General features: G+C 43.4%; 1 protein-coding gene across 12 annotated transcripts in view; it reads left to right on the top strand.

The window, feature by feature from the left end:
- The window catches only part of LOC109864736 (phospholipid-transporting ATPase 11C), a 66,512-nt gene extending 43,393 nt beyond the window's left edge, over nt 1–23,119 (top strand). Inside the window, exons 9-30 of one of the 12 annotated variants that reach the window (XR_004204174.1) lie at nt 205–269; nt 355–436; nt 4,073–4,223; nt 4,627–4,824; nt 6,102–6,272; nt 6,681–6,880; nt 7,012–7,083; nt 7,188–7,261; nt 7,364–7,467; nt 7,705–7,886; nt 8,297–8,563; nt 8,797–8,968; nt 9,215–9,317; nt 9,440–9,585; nt 10,741–10,800; nt 13,851–13,978; nt 14,137–14,338; nt 14,423–14,526; nt 14,679–14,835; nt 16,908–17,036; nt 19,780–19,811; nt 20,181–23,119. Coding sequence is in view for 10 of the 12 variants with exons in the window: in XM_031797280.1 (XP_031653140.1) it covers nt 205–269; nt 355–436; nt 4,073–4,223; nt 4,627–4,824; nt 6,102–6,272; nt 6,681–6,880; nt 7,012–7,083; nt 7,188–7,261; nt 7,364–7,467; nt 7,705–7,886; nt 8,297–8,563; nt 8,797–8,968; nt 9,215–9,317; nt 9,440–9,585; nt 10,741–10,800; nt 13,851–13,978; nt 14,137–14,338; nt 14,423–14,526; nt 14,679–14,835; nt 16,908–17,006 (2,737 nt within the window). In the remaining 2 variants the exon portion in view is untranslated. Of the gene's footprint in view, nt 1–204; nt 270–354; nt 437–4,072; nt 4,224–4,626; nt 4,825–6,101; nt 6,273–6,680; nt 6,881–7,011; nt 7,084–7,187; nt 7,262–7,363; nt 7,468–7,704; nt 7,887–8,296; nt 8,564–8,796; nt 8,969–9,214; nt 9,318–9,439; nt 9,586–10,740; nt 10,801–13,850; nt 13,979–14,136; nt 14,339–14,422; nt 14,527–14,678; nt 14,836–16,069; nt 16,161–16,907; nt 17,037–19,779 lie in introns of all 12 variants that reach the window. The other 11 variants (XR_004204175.1, XM_031797283.1, XM_031797280.1 and 8 more) reach the window with 11 other exon arrangements.
- The last annotated feature ends 1,577 nt before the right edge of the window (nt 23,120–24,696 follow it).

The following is a 24,696-nucleotide window of genomic DNA, read 5'->3' as shown; positions in this document are numbered from 1 at the left end:
TGTAATGATCTTATAAAAGATGACGTTCTGTGTCCTTCACAAGAACAGTTGGGGCAGAGTAGACGTCAACTCAAGACTGCAGTTATCCATTGATAGTATTAGGCAAGAGCAAACACTAGTGTGCCGCTATAAGAGAAGGCAGGGCTCTTGGTGTTTTTGGAGAAGGTTTGTGACTTTCTTTTCTCTTTGTGTGGTGTCCCTCAGGTCTTTGGGTCCAGAGAATCTCCTCCTGAAAGGCGCTACCTTGAAGAATACTCAGAAGATTTATGGTGACTCAATTGTTTAATGCAAATGAGGGTCTGAATGATGGTCAGTGTGTGAGCCTGTCCTGACCAACTCTCCTTCTTCTTCTAGGAGTGGCAGTGTACTCTGGCATGGAAACCAAAATGGCTCTGAACTACCAGGGGAAGTCCCAGAAGCGATCTGTGGTGGAGAAGTAAGGGCGGGCAAAGATCGTTAGAGGAAAGGACAATCAGATGTGTAAATGAGGGGCTATAATTGACCGGTCTCAAGACCACATGTTGAGTGTCTCGGTCTTGTGTCGGATACATTTGTTCTTGGTCTTAACTCGATCTCGGACAGTGAGGACTCGTAATTTCTTCCTGAGACCAGCTGAGAAAAAAATAAACTATCAGCTTCCATTTACGAGGCCAAATATATATATATTATATACTCCTTTCTTGAAACATGAATACAGTGTCTTAACAGCTTTTATATCTATTATAGATATGTTATAGCAGTGGAGGACCTATAGCTCTTCAGTGTGTGTGTGACAGGTTAGTACAGTGGTGAGCCTATAGGTCTTCAGTGTGTGTGTGACAGGTTAGTACAGTGGAGAACCTATAGGCCTTCACCTTCAGTGTGTGACAGGTTAGTACAGTGGTGAACCTATAGGTCTTCAGTGTGTGACAGGTTAGTACAGTGGAGAACCTATAGGTCTTCAGTGTGTGACAGGTTAGTACAGTGGTGAACCTATAGGTCTTCAGTGTGTGACAGGTTAGTACAGTGGAGAACCTATAGGTCTTCAGTGTGTAACAGGTTAGTACAGTGGAGAACCTATAGGTCTTCAGTGTGTAACAGGTTAGTACAGTGGAGAACCTATAGGTATTCAGTGTGTGTGTGTGACAGGTTAGTACAGTGGTAAACCTATAGGTCTTCAGTGTGTGTGACAGGTTAGTACAGTGGAGGACCTATAGGTCTTCAGTGTTTGACAGGTTGGTGATTCTGAAAGGACATCAAGCGTAATACCAGGTCACTCATGTAGGAGAGTGCACATTTTGTAAAACACAAAAGGCCAGTGGTGTAGTGGAGGGTATTCTCGGGTGTAAGCTGTCAACCCACAGTTCAATGCAACTATTACTTCCCTTTTTTTCCCAGTGGGTATTGCGTTTACTCACTCCTTAATCCCTGCTGATGCGTATCAAAGTAGTGGAGGCATACAGCTTATCGCTTATGTAGTACAATGGAGAAATCATGCACAAAGTAGCCTGCACAAAGTAGCCAACACAATCGCAAAGCACGTGACATATATTCACACACACACGCCGCATATCATCTGCAGGCAGCAAGTGTGCAGCTCTCAACTGGTTTTGGCATGGAGCAGCTCACAGAAGAATGACGCAGGTAGGGTAGGGAAGACATTTCATTTCATTTCTGTAAATCTACCAGTATATGCTAATTAAGGCAACAATGGGTATGCAAACCAGGTATTTAAAAAGTTTAGTCCGAAGTGTTGATTAGTAGACTTAGTAATGCGCATTTGTCATCATGCACCGTTTGCATCAGGGACGTAGACATGGGTGGACAGAGGCCCATCCATTTGGGAGCCAGGCCCTGACAAGCCCACCCAATCAGATTGATGTGGTTCAAGCATTGTTGTGGACTAAGACCATTAAAGTTTTGTATTTTTCTATAAAAAAAGGTGGTTTTGAGAGTGAAAATCTGAAATGTATAGGAAAACTCATTTAAAAAAAACAGGAATACACAGGAGTTTTCACACAAGGTGCCTTTCCTTCCTTAGGTGGGCCGTTTGGGAACATTTTTGGCAAGATCTGAGTATACCTGGCACCACTATACCACTGCATAGGGCCGATGGAAAGAGAGCAGTCACATACATACAGCATGATTTTAAAGGATAAGCAGTCCATAAACTCTGACATAGTAGGTCCCAATCAGAATACAAAAACACAACCATTGAGCATTTCCCAATTGAATTTTACAACTATTACTTCCCGTTACAAAAAAAACATTTCACGTTAAGCACACAAAGTAACCGGTGACCTGAAGTTTAAACAACGTTTCAACTACTTTGTAGATATGAAACTGACAATCATAATATCAGTCAAAAATATAAAATTCCCAGTTTATGCTACAAAACCTACATTATAAAGAGGTTTTAAAAGCTGCCTTTATTTGACTCAGCGTTCCATAACGTACACTAAGGCATTGTTGGCAGAGTAGATGGATGCAGTTCAATGCATGATTCATATAATTCATCATTAGCATTAGTTGATCTTGCTGTTAATGTGCATAACTGAGGGGGAGAGAGCCTACCTTTTCATGGTTGTTTGATCAACGGGACTGTTAAGTTCTCAAATGAAAGAGGACTCCCGTGGTGTTTACATATTTGCATAAATCGGCTTTTGGCGAATGCGGTCTAATGATCTGAAGTCGAGGTGTTGTAACTGCCTGTAAATACACAGTCCTGTTCCAAGTGAATGATGGCAGCCCGTGTGGCTTGTTTGTTTAAAGGCCTACTGTAGTTCTGATTGGCTATAGCGCACTGGTCTATGTAGACTGCAGTGTCTATTAATTGTCCAAACGCACGGCCACTTTCCCACTCTATATAGGCGATAGAATTTTCACAAATGCCTTTAGTATACGTAAATCCCAAACGTTCTAAGAATTTATGAAAATTACCATATCTACAGTGATTTGGTCGCTTGTCAGAAAATGTCTTATTTTTTTTTTTTTAAGTCATTCATCCTGGGGGTGTATTTGAACATATTTTAATAAGATGTCATGTTGCTAAAATGCTGTTAGCTCCACTGTAAATGCAATTTCACACAAGTTATTTTCAAAGAGATGGCTGACAACAGCAGGCTGCAATAAAAAACACAGTTCCTCTCACTAGATGATCGTTTGAAACTTAACTTCTTGTTGAAAGTTATTCTTGAAAAGGGAGAACCTAATAAATTAAAAACAACATCCTCTTTGATAACACCTACTGCAGCCGCTGCAAACTACCTGACAACAAAATCTAGAAAGCTAGACTGGGAAAACTACTGCTCGCTATTGCGCAATGAACTGTTGGATATCAAGGCAGATGTTTTTGTAAAAACGGTCCCGCTCATTAAATCAAAATGTGATTGGTTGATTTCTCTGTCACTCCAAAATGTCCTAATACAGTTGAATGGCAGATGCCTTTTTATCTAGCTTCTGATAGCCAATGGCTGACTTAGCTAGATTTATCTCCCTGGAGACCAGCAAATAAAAATACTGATTCAATCGTTTTTCTCTCTTCAGTGTTAACTCTTTCCTTTACAACAAAATCTCACAAGATTAAATCAGAACATCATTGAAAATAATAATATAATTGTCATTATATGAAAAATAATTGTATAAATCCTTAGGCCTTCTCTGAAGGCGTAGGAGAGCTTGTTAGTGATAATTTGTGACTGTTTTCCCCCAGCATGCATTTCTTCACTATTTTGAATGTCTAAAGAATCTGTATGTTCTGAAAGATGGACACAGAAATACTGGACATTTTCAACTCTTATTATGGTGGTGATTTGACAAAGTTTACTCGTGGTCTTGAATTTGACTTATATTTTTCTGGTCTTGACTCTGTCTCGGACCCCTTGTCTCACGCTCGTGCCCCCCCCCCCCCCCCCCCTTCCAGTCTTGGCTTTGACTCAGACTTGATTTGCTCCGGCCTTGGTCTTGAAATATATATATATATATATATATATATATATATAGGGAGTAGATGTTAGATGTAGATGTTTCACAAAGTGGATGTGTATTTTCAGTGTTGCTAATGGGAGTTGGGTTGTTAATACTCATGTTTCAGATCTATCAATGCCTTCCTGCTGGTGTACCTGTGTATCCTGGTGAGCAAGGCCCTGGTGTGCACCACGCTCAAGTACGTGTGGCAGAGTCAACCAGGCCAGGAAGAGCCCTGGTACAACCAGAAGACGCAGAAGGAGAAAGATGCCAACCTGGTGAGGCCTTCAGCTAAAAAGACTTCAAATCAAATTTGATTTGTCACATACACATGCTTAGCAGATGTTAATGCGAGTGTAGCGAACAGACATACAGACATACAGTTTAGCACCGTATAATGCACTCTGCTGACTGTAGTCAGTCTCAAATGCAACTTAATGCCTTATGGTGAGCCTTTTAGGCACATTTCATTGATCCAGAGTCACATTCCACCGATGGCTTCTTGCACTGAATTATACGAGTGTGTTGTTTCTCGAAGGGCACTTCAGTTTGTGGAAGTGTGTTTTAACACTGTTCCCTGTGTTCACCCCTCTCTCCCCCAGTACCTAAATATGTTTACTGACTTCCTGTTTTATCTGTGTATTTTAACCACGTTTCACTTTTGTTCCCTCTCTCCCCCAGTACCTGAATATGTTTACTGACTTCCTGTCGTTCATGGTGCTGTTCAACTTCATCATCCCCGTGTCCATGTACGTGACGGTGGAGATGCAGAAGTTCCTGGGCTCCTTCTTCATCTCCTGGGACAAGGACTTCTTCGACCCCGAGATCCAGGAAGGGGCTCTGGTCAACACCTCTGACCTCAACGAGGAGCTAGGACAGGTCAGGCTTTAAAGATATGGAACCAATTTAGCGTTGATAAGACCCAAAAGCACTCTCCCAAAGGAGCTAGTTTTCATTGCAGATTCCCACCAAATTGCTGTAGCTAATTGGCCAGATATCCACCCTGTTTGAATACTTTGCATCATTCCTTTCTCCTTTTCTTGAAGTATTCACTTATCTTAAATGACTGGATTTGTGAAAAGCTAGCTATATACTGCAATGGAACTCTGTTACCCAGTCATGTTAGATCAGTGATTACCTCAAAGGGAAGAGGGTAAGGGGAGATACATTTCAGTATTCAAACGAGGCTGTAGGTTTATTCGAGGTCTAGGGCCTCTCTGCTCTCGGCCCCAGTCTTTGGTAGAGTGATGACCCTAAACCCACATGAACAACATTCCTCATGTCAGAATATGAAATGGTCTAACTGGTCGTAATATGCTTTGATTGGCTGTGCCTTCCCAACTCCAACCTCTGTCTCAAACAGGGGCGTTGCAGATCAGTCACAGTTGGTTTGCCCGATGATTACTTCAATTAAAGATGACTCTTGGTAAACTAGATTTATGCGGTGTAACTCTCAGGGATTAATTGCCCATTCTTATTGTTCACAGTTAATTGCGCCAAGTGTTTTTTTTTTACGACCCTGGAAGAGTCGCATGCCTGTCCATTACGCCAATTCTGTTGCAAAATGATTTTTTCCCCAATAGAAACCCAATTTTTAGTTACATAAACGTTCTGTTTTGTAACTGTTTGGACTAATGAGTACACCCCTGATTCTCACTGTAGGTCTGAACCTGAAATGTACTGTGCTGGCGCAGATATTTTCTATTCACATTGTCCTCTCCTGCATGGTTCCAGGAACTATGGTAGATGCCTTGGTTTGGCTCTGTAGTCTGGCTCTATGAAAAGTCAGCTGACATTTACTCCTGAGACGCTGACCTGTTGCACCCTCTACAACCACTGTGAATATTATTTGACCCTGCTGGTCATCTATGAACATCTAGAAGAGCCATCTGGCCTTAATGGCCACGTACTCTTATAATCTCTACCCGGCACAGCCAGAAGATGACTGGCCATCCCTCAGAGCCTGGTTTCTTCCTAGGTTCCTGACTTTCTAGAGTATTTCCTAACCTGCATTGCTTGCTGTTTGGGATTTTGGGCTGGGTTTCTGTGTAAGCACTTTGTGACATCTGCTGATGTGGAGAGGGCTTTATAAATACATTTGATTGTGTGAAAAGTGTATTTGTCTGACCCTGCAGTTTCCCCATTGTGTCCTCTAGGTGGAGTATGTGTTCACGGACAAGACGGGCACTCTGACCCAGAACAGCATGGAGTTCATCGAGTGCTGCATTGACGGCTTCCAGTACAAGAACCGTGACTCGAGCACCGAGCTGGACGGCTTCTGTGTCACAGATGGACCCGTGAGCATGCTGCAGCAGAAGGCTGGCAGGGTGGGTAAATGACTAGTTATCTGCCCTCCCCTCTCATCACTGTGCCAGTCAGGCATGCCAACATATGGGCATCAAATCACAGAGGTCACCTGTCAGAAGAACAAGCATCACATGTGACCTAACATAACCTGTGACAGATCCAGTGTGATTAATGGCCATTAGTTTGTACTCTGCATCCCATAGACAGAGGTTGTTAGGTAGTGGAATAATGTAAACTGTTACTGTGCCATATAAAAGTACATACCAAATGGTGTATTCATTCTAACATTCATTGCACACTGTAGAAAAATGTTTTACAATAGTTTCTTATTGGAGAAGTTCATCCAGTTTTGCATTTGGTTCTTAATGAATGCACCTTTGGTAAATGGCACACAGTTCAATAAGTAACATGCGTCTGTGTGTTTTCAGGAGGAGGAGGAGCTGTTCCTGCGGGCTCTGTGTCTGTGCCACACGGTGCAGGTCAAGGAGTCTACGGGTCAGGAGGACGGGGTTGGGGACCAGGTGGACGGTGTCCTGGGGCTGGACGGAGAGATGGTCCACCCTGCAGAGCTCAGGGGCTTCATCGCCTCCTCACCCGACGAGGTGGCACTGGTCAAGGGAGCCATGAAGTAAGGGACAGGGCCTGTGCAACTGTTATTCATCAATCAATCCATCACACAAATGAACTTCTATGTGGATTTGGTTTGATTAGTGTGTTGTGTAATCAGTGCGGCTCACTTGTCTTTGTCGCCATCTATAGGTATGGTTTCACATTCCTAGGTATGGAGAGCAAGAACATGAGAGTGATGAACAGAGACAAAGATGTTGAAACGTAAGTCAACAAGTGATGAGTTTTGATTAATGTTAATAACGGATTTGATTTATCATTCAACATTCTCCTTTTGATTGACATTGCCATCTGATTTCCCCTTGCAGGTACGAGCTGCTTCATGTGTTGAACTTTGACCCCGTGAGAAGGCGTATGAGCGTAATAGTCCGATCCAATTGTGGTGAGACAGAGTTTGAAATGAACCGACAGCTTTTCGTCTATTAGCTTCTAGTTTTGTTTGTAACCCCAGTCCTGACGTGTTCTGGCTGTGTTGGTTGCTCAGGGGACATCATGCTGTTCTGTAAGGGGGCCGACTCCTCCATCTTCCCCCGTGTCAGGCAGGAGGAGGTGGACAGGATAAGCATGCACGTGGAGCGCAATGCTACGGTGGGTCTCTGCCCCATCCGCTTCACTAACTTCACGTTTATACAATGACTTTGTACATCTGTGCATTTATGTCTAAGGTCTCCCAGGAAGGCTACCATTTTTACCGTCCTAGTTTATTTTCCAGATGCAACGGGTACATTAAAAGTCTAGATTTCGCACATTTATGAAACGCACAGCGAGAGTGTTTGCTCGTGTTGACTGGTAATTTAAGACGTGTGCGTTTGTGCCATATCTCAGGAAGGCTACCGGACGTTGTGTGTGGCCTACAAGCTGCTGAGTTCTGAAGAGTACGCCCAGGCAGACGCAGGGCTGAGGGAAGCCAGGCTGGCCCTGGATGACCGAGAGGAGAAACTCATGGCTGTCTACAACCAGGTGGAGACTGGGATGAGCCTGATCGGAGCTACCGCCGTGGAGGACAGGTGGGTGGACACAGTCAGCTCAGGGTTAACTCTCAGGCTTTGTTCCAGGTGGTACCCTATGGGCCCTGGTCACAAGAAGTGCACTGAATAGGGGAATAGGAGCCGTTTTGGACACAGCCATTCTTTCGAGGCGAACAGATCATTAATGTGCAGAGGTAAAAGTGTGGGTGCGGTGGGAGTTATGTGCATTTGTTTTCTGTTCAATATGTATTCTGTCATTTTGTCAGACACGCATTCACTGACTATCTCACACACCAGCTCTCACTCTGCCTCATCTTTCTGTCTCACTTATTAGTCATCCCTCTCGCCCCATCGATCATTCTCTCTGACGCACCCCTTTTCTTATCTTTTCACTGCAAACTGCCACTCATCATTCACACTCCCTCTTTCTCTTCCTCCTCTGTCGCCAGGTTGCAGGAGGAGGCAGCGGAGACTATGGAGGCCCTGCAGCGGGCTGGCATGAAGGTGTGGGTTCTTACGGGGGACAAGATGGAGACGGCCAAGTCCACGTGCTACGCCTGTCGGCTATTCCAGAGGGGCACAGAGCTGCTGGAACTGACGGTGCGAACCCTGGAGGACGGCGGAAGGAGGAGAGAAGAGCGCCTGCATGAGGTGCTGTTAGACTACCACAAGAGGGCAGTGCAGGACCCTCCACCGGTTAAGACTAGGGTCACCAGGTCAGTGCTAAGTCTCGGGTTGGAGGTTTTGAAGGAGTTACTTACAGTACAATGTTACTACTATTGTTCAATAAAATTAGTAGTAGTAAATTGATAATAATTGGTAGTAAATTGACGATAATTTGTCATAAAATTATAACAATTGGGAGCAAATTATGTCTTGGAACTATTAAATAGTTTTGCTCTCGCTTCGATTTGTCACAAGAAAGCTCTGCGTTTTCTTTTTCTCCCAGGAGCTGGACTTCAGCTAAGCAGGACTACGGCTTCATCATAGACGGAGCCACTCTGTCCTTAGTGTTCAACTCCTCTCCTGACTCCAGCCACTACAAGAGTCTCTTCCTCCAGATCTGTCAGAACTGTACCACTGTTCTGTGCTGCCGTATGGCTCCCCTACAGAAGGCCCAGGTGAGGCGATGTCATGGGCGCTTGCTGGTAGATTTAACTGTAGATGGCTACAATAGTTAAAGGTAAACCAGGTTCAGGCCTCACAACAACAAAAACTGTATTTACCCACATTACACCTGGTAATTATATTACAAATGTCTGAATACGTTTTGCATCTAGGCATTTTGTTTCGAATGCAGAACCAAGTGGGATTTAATGAACTTTTTTCCCCCCTCACTCTCTTTCCACTCTTTCGTTCCTATATAGATCGTGAACATGGTGAAGAACTCCAAAGGCAGCCCCATCACCCTCTCCATCGGAGATGGCGCCAACGATGTCAGTATGATTCTGGAGGCACACATTGGCATCGGTAAGACGCTGTGATATCGCTATAGATTCAAATGATGAAATGTTTTTAATATTGAATTTGTTTCAAATTGAAATTGGGCGAGATGTAAAAGTGTGTAATTTCCCTGGTCTTCCGTGTCTCAGGTATAAAAGGTAAAGAGGGTCGCCAGGCAGTGAGGAACAGTGACTATGCCATCCCTAAACTCAAGCACCTGAAGAAACTGTTACTGGGACACGGGCACCTCTACTACGTTCGGATCGCCCACCTGGTGCAATACTTCTTCTACAAGGTAGGGGGCAGCACCGAAATGTAGGCACCGTAACTTACTGTGCTTATGTTAACTGAGGATCATGAGTATTGGGCACATCAGATGAGGTCAAGGTTCGGTCATTGTTTGGAGCTATAAAACCTAATTCTGTGTTGCTGCCAAAATAAAAAGCATTTGAAATGAGGATTATGTGGGAGTAATATGCAGGGTTTTTTCTGCCATTTAAATCCTTGGGCGGGACGCCTAAGTTTTTTTCGGTAAGGCTAAATCCAAAGAGTGTAAAATAAAAAGTGTGTTCATTTTCTGGATGGATAAACGCTTTGTGTCAAATGAAACAACTAAAACCGATATAAAGTATGTAAAAAATAATAATTGAACTATATATTTTTTTGAATAATATAATCTTTGAGAACTAAAAATCACCAAAATAAGAGCTAGACAGTTGGGGTGAATTGAAAATTCCATAAACGATGAATTTAGCAGTATTGATTTTGTTATTATCTTTGAGCAAAATAACACAGAATTAGCCATGGCGAATTGCAGGATAGTAGCTTTAAAACGGCATTTTCTCTCGGCTCCATGGAGAACTGTGTAGAATTGCAGGACATTGGCGTAAACATGCTAATATTTTTCTACACCACCATGATGGGGGGGCCTCTAAAGTGTTATCTTGAATTCAGCTGAATAGAGGATGTGAGCAGAGTGGAGTGTGTGTAATTTGACTCTCTGGGCATGTTTTGCCCAGCTTCATCCATTTCCTTCAACATGGTTCTTTTTTAATTAGATATATTCTGTTGTATTTATTAATCCTACCCCACCGCTAATGTGCAGAGATGTTGATATGAGTCGACCGAGAAATAGATCACACAACCGGTGTAATTTGATAGCAAGACAACGAAATGAGCCCAGCATCAGACACGTTTAGATCTTTATATAGGCTATTGCAAAAAAAATAAAAAATAAAGAGTAAGTTTGTAACTGTGCTAAAGTTGTCTATCAACTGTAAAATGTTAGCTCAACACAGCCACAGATGTACAGAGTAAATCTTTCTGATGTTGATAAAGGACACTGCTCAAGCCCATGTGATTTAGATGAGATGCAGACACCAAATTTCTCGTCCGTTACTTTTTGATGTGTCTAACCTCAGGCTCCTTTCCCCCTCTCACTTGCTTACAGAACCTCTGCTTCATCTTACCTCAGTTCTTGTACCAGTTTTTCTGTGGATCTTCCCAGCAAGTGAGTACTGCACCGCGTCCTGCTGAGGCCCCTCTCCCCTCTCTGAGATTCAAAGATGCTCTAAACATGAAATAGCAGAGGATCCCATTGAATCCCAGCACCTTCTCAAGTCTACAACCATATTCTTTCCCTCTGGTTGACCTGACATTCCCTCTCTCCTGGAGTGGCTGCAGTCTTACATACGTGTGTGTGTGTGTGTGTAGTAGCAGTCAAAAGCTTGGACACCTACTCCAGGGTTTTTCTTTATTTTGTACTATTTTCTACATTGTAGAATAATAGTGAAGACATCAAAACTATGAAATAACACATATGGAATCCTGTAGTAACCAAAGTTTTAAACATGATATTCTTCAATGTAGCCACCCTTTGTTCAAAGCTGTCATCAAGGCAATCTTGGCATTCTCTCAACCAGCTTCATGAGGTAGTCACATGGATTGCATTTCAATTAACATGTGTGCCTTGTTAGGTTGTGGAATTTCTTTCCTTAAACTTCTTGACGCTACCCATCCCTGTCGCGGGATCATTTTCGTCAGCAACCGCTGAATAGCATAGCGCAACAGTCAAATAATATTACAAAAAAAAAATTATATTCATGAAATCACAAGTGCAATATTGCAAAACACAGCTTAGCCTTTTGTTAATCCACCTGTTGTCTCAGATTTTGAAATTATGCTTTACCACGAAAGCAATCCAAGCGTTTGTAAGTTTATCGATAGCCTAGCATAGCGTTATGTACACTTAGCATCAGGAAGCTTGGTCACAAAAATCAGAAAAGCAATCAAATTAACCATTTACCTTTCATCTTCGGATGTTTTCACTCACAAGACTCCCAGTTACACAACAAATGTTCCTTTTGTTCCATAAAGATAATTTTTATACCCAAAATACCTCAGTTTGTTTGTCGCGTTATGTTCAGAAATCCACAGGAAAGAGCAGTCCCGACAACGCAGATGGAAATTCCAAATAGTCTTCATAATGTCCACAGAAACATGTCAAACTTTCATTCCTCAGGTAGTTTTTAAAATATATATTCGATAATATAGCAACCGAGTGTAGGTTTTTCAATAACAGCGGGAGGAACAATGGCGGCTTTACGCTGTAGCGCAAAAACTCACTCAGAGCCTCCACCTATCCACTTAAGCAATGTGATCTTTCACGCTAATTTTTCAAAATAAACGCCTGGAACTGTCTAAAGACTGACACCTTAGGGAAGCAAGAGAAAAGGGAATCTGGTTGATATCCCTTTAAATGGAGGATAGGCATGCATAGGAACAGAAGGGTTTCAACATAAGAGGCACTTCCTGATTGGATTTTCCTCAGGGTTTTGCCTGCAATATCAGTTCTGCTATACTCACAGACAATATTTTTGACAGTTTTGGAAACTTTAGAGTGTTTTCTATCCTAATCTGTCAATTACATATTCTAGCATCTGGTCCTGAGAAATAGGCCATTTACTTTGGGAACGTTATTTTTTTCAAACATAAAAATAGTGCCCCCTAGCTTCAAGAGGTTAATGTGTTTGAGCCAATCAGTTGTGTTGTGACAAGGTATGGGGTGGTATACAGAACATAGCCCTATTTGGTAAAAGACCAAGTCCATATTATGGCAAGAACAGCTCAAATAAGCAAAGAGAAACGATAGTCCATTACTTTAAGACATGAAGGTCAGTCAATATGGAACATTTCAAGAACTTTGAACGTTTCTTCAAGTGCAGTCACAAAAACCATCAAGCTCTATGATGAAACTGGCTCTCATGAGGACCACCACAGGAAAGGAAGACCTCTTGCTGCAGAGGATAAGTTCATTAGAGTTACCAGCCTCAAATTGCAGCCCAAATAAATGCAAGACACCGCTCAACATCAACTGTTTAGAGGAGATTGCGTGAATCAGGCCTTCGTGGTCGAATTGCTGCAAAGAAACCACTACTGAAGGACACCAATAATAAGAAGAGGCTTGCTTGGGCCAAGAAACACGTGCAATGGACATTAGACCGGTGGAAATCTGTCCTTTGGTCTGAAGAGTTCAAATTTGAGATTTTGGATTCGAACCGCCATGTCTTTGTGAGATGCAGAGTAGGTGAACGGATGATCTCTGTATGTGTGGTTCCTGCCGTGAAGCATGGAGGAGGAGTTGTGATGGTGCTTTGCTGGTGACACTCTGTGATTTATTTAGAATTCAAAGCACACTTAACCAGCATGGCTACCACAGCATTATGCAGCTATACTCCATTCCCGTCTGGGTTGCAGGACTATCATTTGTTTTTCAAAATGACAATGCTCCAACCCACCTCCTGGCTGTGTAAGTGCTATTTGACCAAGAAGAAGAGGGATGGAGTGCTGCATCAGATGACCTGGGCTCCACAATCACCCGATTTCAATCCAATTGAGATGGTTTGGGACCGCAGAGTGAAGGAAAAGCAGCCAACAATTATGTAGGAACACTTTTTAAGACTGTTGGAAAAGCATTCCAGGTGAAGCTGGTTGAGAGAAGGCAAAAGGCTGGCTACTTTGAAGAATCTAAAATATATTTAAATTTGTTTAATTTTAACACATTTTTGGTTACTACATGAAACCCTTGAATGAGGTGTGTGTGTGTATATGGCGTTCATATTACATGCACGTTATGTATACAATATGACTAGTACATTACATAGTACATCCCTTGGTTACATCAAGTAAGTCTTCGCCATTTTAGGCAATGTATTCATTCCTTTGGCACATGTTTAGCTCTCGCAGGAGAGGGTGCACATCTCTTAGTATACACAGCGAACTTCTGATATGTAAACTCGGTCCAAGTATCGCTGTTTAAAAGATGCCCCCCAGCTTAGACCTGCTCTGTCAAGAGCATCTGTGTGCATATATCAAAGGATGGCTTCGCCATGTAGCCACACAGCAACAGGCTCGACGCTGTAGAGCCCTCTTCCTGTGTTAGGTGGTAGTTGTGTGTTTGTCAACGTGTGTATGCGAGAGTGAGCGCTCTCCTCTCCGTGTAATTAACCCCTGGGTTCCCAATTCCCCCCCCCCCCCCCGTCCTTCCCCCGTCCTCCCCAGCCCCTCTACGACGCAGCCTATCTGACGATGTACAACATCTGTTTCACCTCCATGCCTATCCTGGCCTACAGCCTCTTGGAGCAGCACATCTGTATGGAGGTCCTGATGAGCAACGCTACCCTCTACAGGTAGGTCCAGGACCTACACTTCTGCACCTACATAGAAAATGCACTAACTATGCTTCTAGTGTGATAATGACGACACAAGCAAGTGGTTTCAACCCTCCGTCTTTGTGGTCCTCCCTTCCTACCCTCTTTTCTCTCTCTCTCTCCTTTTCTCTCCTTAGGGACGTAGCAAAGAACGCCATGTTGCGTTGGAGCCCCTTCCTGTACTGGACCCTACTTGGGGTCTACCAGGGCCTCCTGTTCTTCTTTGGGGTCCGCTTTCTCTTTAGTAACCCAGCCCTGCAGGACAATGGCCAGGTGTTTGGGAATTGGTCGTACGGAACAATTGTTTTTACTGTCCTCGTCTTCACCGTCACGCTAAAGGTAAAGCACATTTGAACTTAATCGTGTTATTGGAATATATTTTCAGACCAGTGATACCACCTTTTCTTCTGTTTGTGGTTCTAGCTGGCTATGGACACGCGCCATTGGACGTGGATCAATCACTTTGTCATCTGGGGCTCGCTGGCCTTCTACATGGTCTTCAGCTTCTTCTGGGGTGGGATCATATGGTGAGGACGGGATCATCTGACACATACGTCAATCAGTGTTAGTGGTGGGCTGGAGCAAAAGCCTGCTCGCCGTGTAGTGCTCCTGAACCGTGGATGGTGACCACTCATTTTGGACTGACCTGTGTGAATGTTAACGCTCTCCCTCCCGCCAGGCCTTTCCTTCGGCAGCAGCGTCTCTACTTTGTGTTTGCTAACATGCTGCGCTCTGTGTCGGCCTGGCTGGTCATCATCCTCCTCATCCTGCTCAGCCTGCTGCCTGAGATCCTGCTGCTGGTCCTCCGCAAGCCGCGCTGGCCCCACTCTCGACAGGTACGGTACACGCACATCTAGTTCTCGATCTGTGTATCGTTTTGATGTTCAAGGGAAAAATAACTCTTCAAAACACTTCATAGTAGTTTTCCTGTGTTCATATCCTTCATCATTTCGACAGGCTATGACTTGTCCTTTATGTGTCAGATGCTTAGATAATTCTGTTTATGCATTAGAACAGTCTCATAATTGACATTTTGTCCTTGCAAGTAGCCATTTGTGTCTTCTTGAAGATTCGGGGATGCTTGACCGGAGCCCATCGCTCTAAACGTACATTAAAGAGCTCCTCCATAGCGGTCTGATTTGTGTTGTGGTCATGGATGGAGATCAGAGGAATAATCTAATTTCTCCCCCTTCTCCCCTGGTATAGTGTGTCCCTTAACTCCCCAAGAGGCAAATTAGTTTTCCTTCAAAGTATTAGTAATGGTGTGATGACTCATAATTTGGTTATTCATTTCACAAGTTATGTGATATTATCACTCAATAGATTTTTCAACCGACATATCCTCATACAAATCCTTTTTTGTATGGCCGATTTTATATGTAAATGTTTGACATTGTTTGACAAATGTTTGACATTTACATTTACCAATGAACGATACTGAGCAAAAATAAACTTTACATGTGACAATTTCAAGATTTTTGCTGAGTTACAGTTCATATAAGGAAATAAATGTTAATGAATTAATTATGCCCTAATCTATAGATATCCCATAACTGGCCAGGTGTGCAGCCATGGGTGTGCATGGAAGGGTTTAGGCCCACCCACTTGAGAGCCAGGCCCACCCACTTGAGAGACAGGCCCACCCACTTGAGAGACAGGCCCACCCACTTGAGAGCCAGGCCCAGTTAATCAGAATACATTTTTCTCCACAAAAGGGCTTTATTAACAGACAGAAATTTCTGTGATCTTTTATTGGTTCAAAGTCATGTAATAAAATGTCACTTATTTGTAGGTTGTTTCTGCTAGCAAGTAAAATAAGTTAACATTTCATTTCATTCAGACCAAGAAAAGTTACATTTAGCCCACAATACCAATACACTCTAACCTGATACCAATGAGGAACATTGTTGAAAGTTCCAGGGCCTCGGCAGCAAAGGCCAAACCTCTTGCCCCACTTATCTTCAATGCTCTGTTTTAATACTTTTGTTCTACTCTTTTTCTCCCTCTGTCTCACTCCCTTTTTATTGCCTCTTCTGTTTCTCTCTTTCTATCCTGCCTGCTTTGCCACAGAACAAGCAACGACTTCCTTCGTCGGGAACGTCCACTGTCTTCATGCTGTCGCAGACCGCCAGCACTCACAGCTTCTCCTGGAGTGACTGAGGTCTCTCTCTCTCTATCTCGATAGATTTCTCCCCCATCCCTCTTCCTGCCTTTAACACAACTCAGGTGGTGTCCTATAACATCCACCCTCCCTTGACAGGTTAGGCCTGATCCTCACACTGTTGCCCATTCTAGATGTTCCCACTTTAGAACATAGTGATGTTGAAGGGATGCTGCTTTTTTAAGGTTCTAACGACATTGCCCAATGCCCTGCCTTCTCTGTCACTTACCCAGCGTTGTGTTTGGTTTGGTGCTGAAACCATGGCATGTTGGTGCTATGTCTACTTCGGTACGTCCGGGTGCATCGGTCATTTTATCATAGCTGCCTGTGTTGCCGCTGTGCCTTCTGTCTCTGCATGCCTGTCCAGGTGAATGCGGCACGCCAACACATGAGGTTAACCTGCATGCCAGTGTGCCCCAGACAACCCCATACCCTGGACCCCCCGCCACAACCACATCCACTACAGAGATGTGTGTGTTGCTCTAAATGCGTGTCTGAAGTCAGAAATATTTGGAAGGCTGTACCAATAATAGCTTAGTTTGGCCTTTATAGAATCAAGATTAACAACACTTAAACAACGAGATCTTCCTAAACATTGACTTGTCCCTCCTGACAAACCTTGGGTTGAGGAGAGCGTATTCACCAGGGAGAGTATGTGTGTTTTAAACATTACATTGTCCACTTGCTGTCTTGTAAGTCTCTGTCAGCACTGAGGTGTCATTAGTGTCTCTTGCCTGACCCTTCCAGAAGAAGCCGTTGGTTCAGTCGGGCGAGGGGGAGACCCAGTCTTCAGCCAGGCCCCTGCTAATGCGAACCTTTTCAGACGAGTCCAATACTATCCTATGAACAGGTACCAGCCCCAACTCTGCGGCCTAGGTAAACCAATCAGATAACCCCCAAAACAAACCCTTTAGCAGCCTATATCTGCCGGGGCCCATTACCCCTTAACAGTAACCAGAATCCAGTATTCTACTCCAAATCCTGCTTTCTGTGCCTTCAAGAAGGAGGATCCTTTTTTTTAAGAACTCGGTTCAGCCCTCTATCACTTACCATAACCCATACTTCCTGTGTGGTGAACTCTTATTGGTTGGCTGAAAAGTGTGTTTGTCATAATGTCTGCTTCATATTTTGCTTGTGATAAGTGTACATACAGGTAACTGCCAAAATAAAGGAACCACTTCAGTAAACGAGGGATACAAAGTATAATGAAAGCAGGCGCTTCCGCACAGGTGTGGTTCCTGAGTTAATTAAGCAATTAACAACCCATCATGCGTAGGGTCATGTATAAAAATTCAGTTATCCATTATCTTTGCTACCATGGCCAGAAAAGATCTGTGACTTGTAAAGATGGGTCTCAAAGGAGCGTAGGGGGTTTACACACACTGTGTGTGTGCTGAGCGATTACCTTTTTTAAAAAGGTTTTGTTAGATTTAAGTAAACCGGTTTTCGGTTTCAATCATTTTATTTTTTACATGAAATGCACTGTGGGTTGAACGCTTTCACAACACAGAAGAAAACAATGAATCAATGTCCCATGATGGTAGTGACTGCCATTTTACAGTTTCAACCATTTATTCACATGACTTTAATATATACAAGAAATAGTTTATCCAAGTCATCTTATCTCTAAAGAGCTACTGCCTATGCTGTCTGACAAAATCACTATTTTAGTAGGTCTTCAAAGTAAATAAGGAAAACTTTTATGACTGCTGAATACCAACTATCACACTTGGATCATATATTTTCAGGTAGAGACCTTGCAAAGCAACTGCTCTCTGTCCCCCTCAATCAAGCATTCTTCTGTCTCTTCTCTCCATGTCTGCCTCTTTTATTTTTGATTTTATTTTACCTTTATTTAACTAGGCAAGTCAGTTAAGAACAAATTGTTATTTTCAATGACGGCCTAGGAACAGTAGGTTAACTGCCTTATTCAGGGGCAGAACCACATATCTTTACCATGTCAGCTCGTGGATTTGATCTGGCAACCTTTTGGTTACTAGTCCAACGCTCTGACCACTCTAGGCTACCTGCCGCCCCTAACCTGATGTAGCAGGCATAAAATAAACACAGACTGGACACGTAGGCACAATGGATTGTGGTCATTGTAGTTAATTATCACATTTTCTGCTCTAAACTATTTAGAATATTGGCTTGTTGGAAACTACAACTCCCTACTACGTCGCACAGTTTGGGCATTATGACATTAAGCTCACAGAAAAAAAAATATTGAACTGACATTAGTCAATTAGTTTGAAAACCAAAAAAGAACCAACATTTCAGATAATCGCTCAGCATGTCTGTCACCATATCTCTACCCAATTGAACACTTATGGAAGATTCAGGAGCGGCGTCTGAGACCAGTGTTTTCCAACATCAACAGAACCTCAAATTATGGAATTTCTCATGGAAGAATGGTGTCCCATCCCTCCAATAGATGTTAAAGTGTCTGGAACTCTATGCCAGGGATGGAACTGTGTCTGGGTCTCAACAAGTTAGAATACACAAGGTGCAATTTCAAAATTGGTTGTGCATCAGCAGTAAGTCCCTGATTAGTCAGTCAGTTAGCCCATGTCAGCAATTTTTTGGGGGGATTGCTAAATGGGTTTTGTGGCCAGCTACCTAAACTTGTTATCATGGTCGAATTACCTGCTGGGGGGGACCCCATTGATTTTGTTCGTCAGTCTCACTATGAAATAAGATTAAAAACCGCTAACATTTCTCACTAAAATGTGTTGCTCACAGTGGGGGTGTATGGATTTGGGGTCACAGACTCACGAGCAACCGCGACCCCTCATGATGAGTTGATATGTTTTTGTGTCCCCCGCCCCATGAAAGTTCCCCATCCCTGATCTGTGTCGAGGCACATTGAAGCTGTTCTGATGGCTCGTAGTGGCCCAGTGCCCTATGAAGACACTATGGTGTGTCCTTTTAATTGTTGCAGTTACCTGTACATGCTGTACATGCTGTACGTCCTTATGGACAAAGTTAACTCAAAAGATTTAGATTAACATTCACCTGACTGAATGTTAAAGGCGTCGCCAGGACAATGATGAATGCTCCTTTCAGCCTCCAAGTAGACGAACTGCTCATTGTGTCCTTGCATGTGCTCTTTTTAATGATTTCATGTTACCTTTTTGAAATAAAGTATCAAGTCTCCCGTGGATGGGGATTCGTCTGTGTCATCAGTTTGTGTGCATGTTAAAAGAGTGAATGTGAGTAAGTCTGTTTTTTGTTTTTCCTTTCGGCTCCATATATGTAATTAAACATTGCAGACCTCGTCCTCTGACATTTTTATTTCTCCCCTCATGGCGTTGTCATTTATGTGGTGGTTGTATTTTTAAATTTTTTACATGCAATAACATGCTTGTGTGTCACTGGCGCCTCGTGTTTTTTCATTTGCAAGTACTTCATTTTAAGTGGCGACTATCGAGCTTAGCTGACTGCATGTGTTATGCCATTGCTTTGCCAGGAATATTAAATGTTGAGCTTACTACCTCAACGAACTGACCGTCATCTGAGGGGTTGGGTTCCATTTATTGGAATGGCAGTGAAGTGTTAACACCAGGCTTTACGCTCCCATCCCTCATCTTCATTTAACCTGTTTATCTGTTCTTCCCAGCCTTCAGAGGACGGACTCCTACAGACATCCAGGTAAAACAAGGGGCTAATCTCGCATGTCTAACCCCTCGGTTATTGCTCATGGTCATGGGTGTCTTGGGTTCCCCTCACTTCACCAGAATCCTGGTTGATGATCACGTTCAATCGGAGCAAACGACATTTAATGATAGATTCCAGCTGATCTCTGTTTTCAGGGGAGGTGTGTCCAATCAATGTTGTCTGGGGGTATGTTGTCAACAATTCTACCCGGGGGGGGGCATCCTATCCTTTTCTTTTAATGCTGTCGGTGTCATGGTGTGGCTGGGTCTTGCCACCATCCAGTGGTTGGCAATTGGCAGGAGCAGGTTTCTGTTTATAGAGGTGGACTGACTTCTGTGTGTGTGTTTTGTATGTCCTCTCCAGATCGCTGCCGTCACGCCCTTGTCCTACAAGCACCTGAAGGAGCGGGAGTAAAGGGCACAAAGGAGGATCAACTACCCTGCGGACAGCGTCTTTCAGGAGGCCATGGCACTCTGGCTGCCTGAACTTTTGCCTGATCTAAAAAGAAAATGGGAAAAGGACTCAAAGAAAACAACGTAATAGAAATGATAAAAGACCCAGGGATGACTCCAGCAGTGTTTTGAGTACCTCTGTTCCCCTGCTCCCTCCGTCCTTCCTCTTCCTGTTTCCCTCTGTAGTGCTGATTGCTGCACCACTGGCCCATGCAGCACAGGCCATTTTTACCACGTTTTAACTGGACTGTGAGTTTCCAGAGTTTTTTTTTTTTCCCTAAGAATACTACGATTGCGGGCGGGGGGGGGGAATGCGTACATGGCTGCCCTGTCAGAAGTACTTCTACGGTCGGCTGTGCTCTAACATGCAGCCACACCACTGTCCCAGAATGATTCATCTGCATGAAACTAAGTAGGCCTCATGAATGCCACATTCCACTTGTTATTTATATTTTTCTGCAAGGTTTGTATTTTATTTTTTTAAGCAAATCTCACTCACTTTCTGAAACAAAAATTCCACTGCGCCAGATCCAAATCATCGTTTATAAGTTGCATGATTCCAATCCAGTCAAGTCCAACGCAAAGAGAGCATATTCACTCAGTGCAGACTGCACTGAACACAGGTTACTGGAGATCTTCAAAATGTCCTTGAATACTGTGTTTAGAGCACAACCCCCTGCTGGGTTAAGTCTCTATTTTCCCATCTCCCCAAAGAGTGTGGTGAATCAAAATGACTGGTAATGAGTTGTGCTTGCCAACATTTCTACCTGGTTCGGTGTTTGTAGCATGACTTGAATCTTCCCACCTTAAGGCCGGTGATCGTTTAAGAAAATTCCAAATGTATTGAAAATTAATATATGTGCTGTATATCGCTTAACCTGTTTGAATATCTAAAGCTTGATGCCAAAAATGTGTCTGAGCTGGGGAGATGCAAGTCATGCCCAGCGCCATCCAAATGATTGCAAACTATGTTGCTGAGAGTGTTTGTGTGTGTGTGTGTGCCCAGCAGCACAATTGTACTGGATGGGAATCATGGCCTCAAAGCAACCTGTGTGTGTTACATTGAGACACGTTTAACCAGAATACCTGGATCTACCTTGTACATTTAGCATGTGGTTGTCATGACCTGTCCTCTAAAGGACTTCAGGAGTTCTGTGGAACACACACACACACATGCACTAAAAGCCTAAAATTAGTGACACATGTCCCATTACCAGTTAGTGTTGTTTGTCAAAGGTGGGCTGATGTTGGTGGGTAAAGATCCCAACTTCAGACTTTCTCTTTCTTGTCACCATAGGTAATGCCACTGAGGCTTTCTACCCACCTGCTACCATAGATGTTCCTGAATCTCCATTTACGATGTCTGAGATGGGTTTCTTACAGAAAGATGGTTCTGACTTCTAGCGTTTAGTGCTTCAGACATTCCATTTCTACATGCCATGATTTTCATCACTTTTAGACACTATGGGAAGATGTTTTGGAACATGTGCAATATTTATTGTTCCGTGCAATTTTTACTCACAAATTGTATATTTTTATTACGTGAATCTTTTTGTTGTTGTAGCGAATGATCAGCTTTGTGCTTCTTCAGTATGCCTGTGTTACTTCAGACCAGATGTGTGCCCAGTGCTAACCCATATCATCTGTATCTCACACACACACACACACCCTGCAGGTATATCCTACCTTACACCTCTACTATATCCTCTCCCTCCACCGGTCTGGTCGCAGGTCAGATCACAGAGCACCGGTTAGATCAGTTCAGTTATATCCAGGCTAGGAATGGAGCTTCTTCTATGTCTGCCACAGAGGGATATGCCTGGGAGTAGGTGCCCTGTTGGCACCTCTTTAGTCTCTTACAAAATGCCATAATAGGTCATGTACAGCCCTCATGTAGCTATTGCAGTATCTCCTCATATGATGATTAGCATCACTGATGGTTGTAGTTCCTAAGCTGAGTATCCTTAGTCCAGATGGGCTCCATTCCAGCTCCTTAGTGGTTGGAGATACTGTAATAGCTACATGAGGGCTGTACATGACCTGTGACATACTGAGCATGTGGCAGAATTCAAGACATGGCTCCCATGCCAAATGTGATTTACCGTACTTCCATCAACTTCATCTTATTTTATTTTGACCTTTTATTTAACTAGGCAAGTCGGTTAAGAACAAATTCTTATTTTCAATGACAGCTTAGGAACAGTGGGCTACCTGCCTGTATCACAACACTGTACCATCTTGTGGAGGAGAAAATGCTATATTTACCTTGACTTCAAGGGTCTAGAGTTTCCAGAGGGTTGTAATACGGGGAACTCTTTGTAACGTTTCCTTTTGAAACACTAAAGCTATGAGGAGTATGGACTGTGCTCAGACTAACGAAGATGCCGTTGAACTTTCACCTACCTGGGCTCTGTGTCCTAGGTCAACGGGTAGGTGGAGAACTTTCTGTATGTTTTAAAAAACAAAAACAAACCTTTAACATTACATCAGAGATGCTATTTTAAAATGCTTTTTAAAAAGTATTGGATACTCATGTTTTGCCTGACAGAATATGTAAAAAAAAAATTTGATTGTATTTTAAATGCAACCTTTTTTCCAGCCACTTTTTTTTGTAAGAATAATCAAAACGTCAACAAAAAAAAAGCACGAGAGGCGAATGTGGAGAATGACCCTGTCCGCAGGTGACTGCTGTGGTGGGGTGCCTTAGGTTCAGACGGGCACAAAATGGGCACTTCACATCTGGCCCCTCAGTCTCCAGCCTCGGCACTCTGAACCTCCGATCTGAATGTACCACTTTAAGACCAGTATGTTCAACAGTTTTTCTGCAATAAAACACTGTTTTGAAAACTTGTTCTGTTTTTATTAATTAATTTGTGGTATGTTAGTCATCTTGTGTATCAGCAAGCATACGAAGATTGGCCATGCACCCCCCCCCCCCCCCCCACAGACCTGACTAAGCAGATACTCTGTGGTAATGAGGTAGATGAGGCTTAACTGGAACAACCGTGCTGCGGCTGAAGGCTAGAGCCCCACGGTAGAGTTCAGACCACCGCCAACTGCACCCCGCCACTCAACCTGCCACCACAGCACCACCCGACACACCACATCCTCTGTGAGAAACCTACTCTTGAGTTTTTTTGTATAATTGCGTGTACTGTACTGTACTCTGTGGATCTGTGTACGATGTGTGCCTGAGTCCTGGTCGGTTGAGGAGAGATGTAGGGATGAGTGAAGCGCTGTCATTATGTGCACAATGACCCCTGTTCATGTTCCTGTGTCTTTAGTTTGAATGTGTGCACTTGCATGGGCAGAACAATTTGTTGGCTTAGAGCAAGGGAGAAATTTGCTGTTTACTATGCCTCGATTGACGCGTTTACGTGTAGCGCATGGTTATGTGTGTGTATCAGAAGGTCAAGTAGGAGGGTGCATTAAAAGTATCAGGTTCCACCTCAAAAAGCACGAGAGAATTCGACATCCGTCATCTCAGATTGTTCTGAAATTGTTTGTTAGATACCGATAAGATTAGCATTCCTGCAACATTATCTTGTTGAAATACAGCATTATTTGATCTATGATAAATTAAGCTAATCTATTGCATCTGAAATCCTGCAATGCCCGCAAGGTCCCCCTGCTCAAGAAAGCATTTATACATGCCCGTCTGAAGTTTGCCCATGAACGTCTGAATGATTCAGAGGGCAACTGGGTGAAAGTGTTGTGGTCAGGCGAGACCAAAATGGAGCTCTTTGGCTCAACTCGCTGTGTTTGGAAGAGGAGGAATCCTGCCTTATGACCCCAAGAACACCATCCCCACTGTCAAACATGGAGGTGGAAACATTATGCTTTGGGGGTGTTTTTCTGCTAAGGGGACAGGACAACTTCACCGCATCAAAGGGACGATGGACGGGGCCATGTACCGTCACATCTTGGGTGAGAACCACCTTCCCTCAGCCAGGGCATTGAAAATGGGTCGTGGATGGGTATTCCAGCATGACAATGACCCAAACCACACGGCCAAGGCAACAAAGGAGTGGCTCATTAAGGTCCTGGAGTGGCCTAGACAGTCTCCAGAACTTAATCCCATAGGAAATCTGTGGAGGGAGCTGAAGGTTTGAGTTGCCAAACGTCAGCTTCGAAACCTTCATGACTTGGAGAAGATCTGCAAAGGGAGTGGGACAAAATCCCTCCTGAAATGTGTGCAAACTTGGTGGACAACTACAATAAACGTCTGACCTCGGTGGCAGAACCCTTGTTGGCAATCACAAAGTACTAAATCATGTTTTGTAGAGGGGTCAAATACTTATTTCCCTCATTAAAATGCAAATCAATTTATAACATTTTTCACATGCGTTTTTCTGTATTTTCTTGTTGTTATTCCGTCTCTCACTGTTCAAATAAACCTACCATTAAAATTATAGACTGATCATTTC

The sequence above is a fragment of the Oncorhynchus kisutch genome, linkage group LG19 (assembly GCF_002021735.2).
Source record: "Oncorhynchus kisutch isolate 150728-3 linkage group LG19, Okis_V2, whole genome shotgun sequence".
NCBI lineage: Eukaryota > Metazoa > Chordata > Actinopteri > Salmoniformes > Salmonidae > Oncorhynchus > Oncorhynchus kisutch.
The sequence above is the reverse complement of the archived record's forward strand: the minus strand, read 5'-3'. Positions and strand labels throughout refer to the sequence as shown.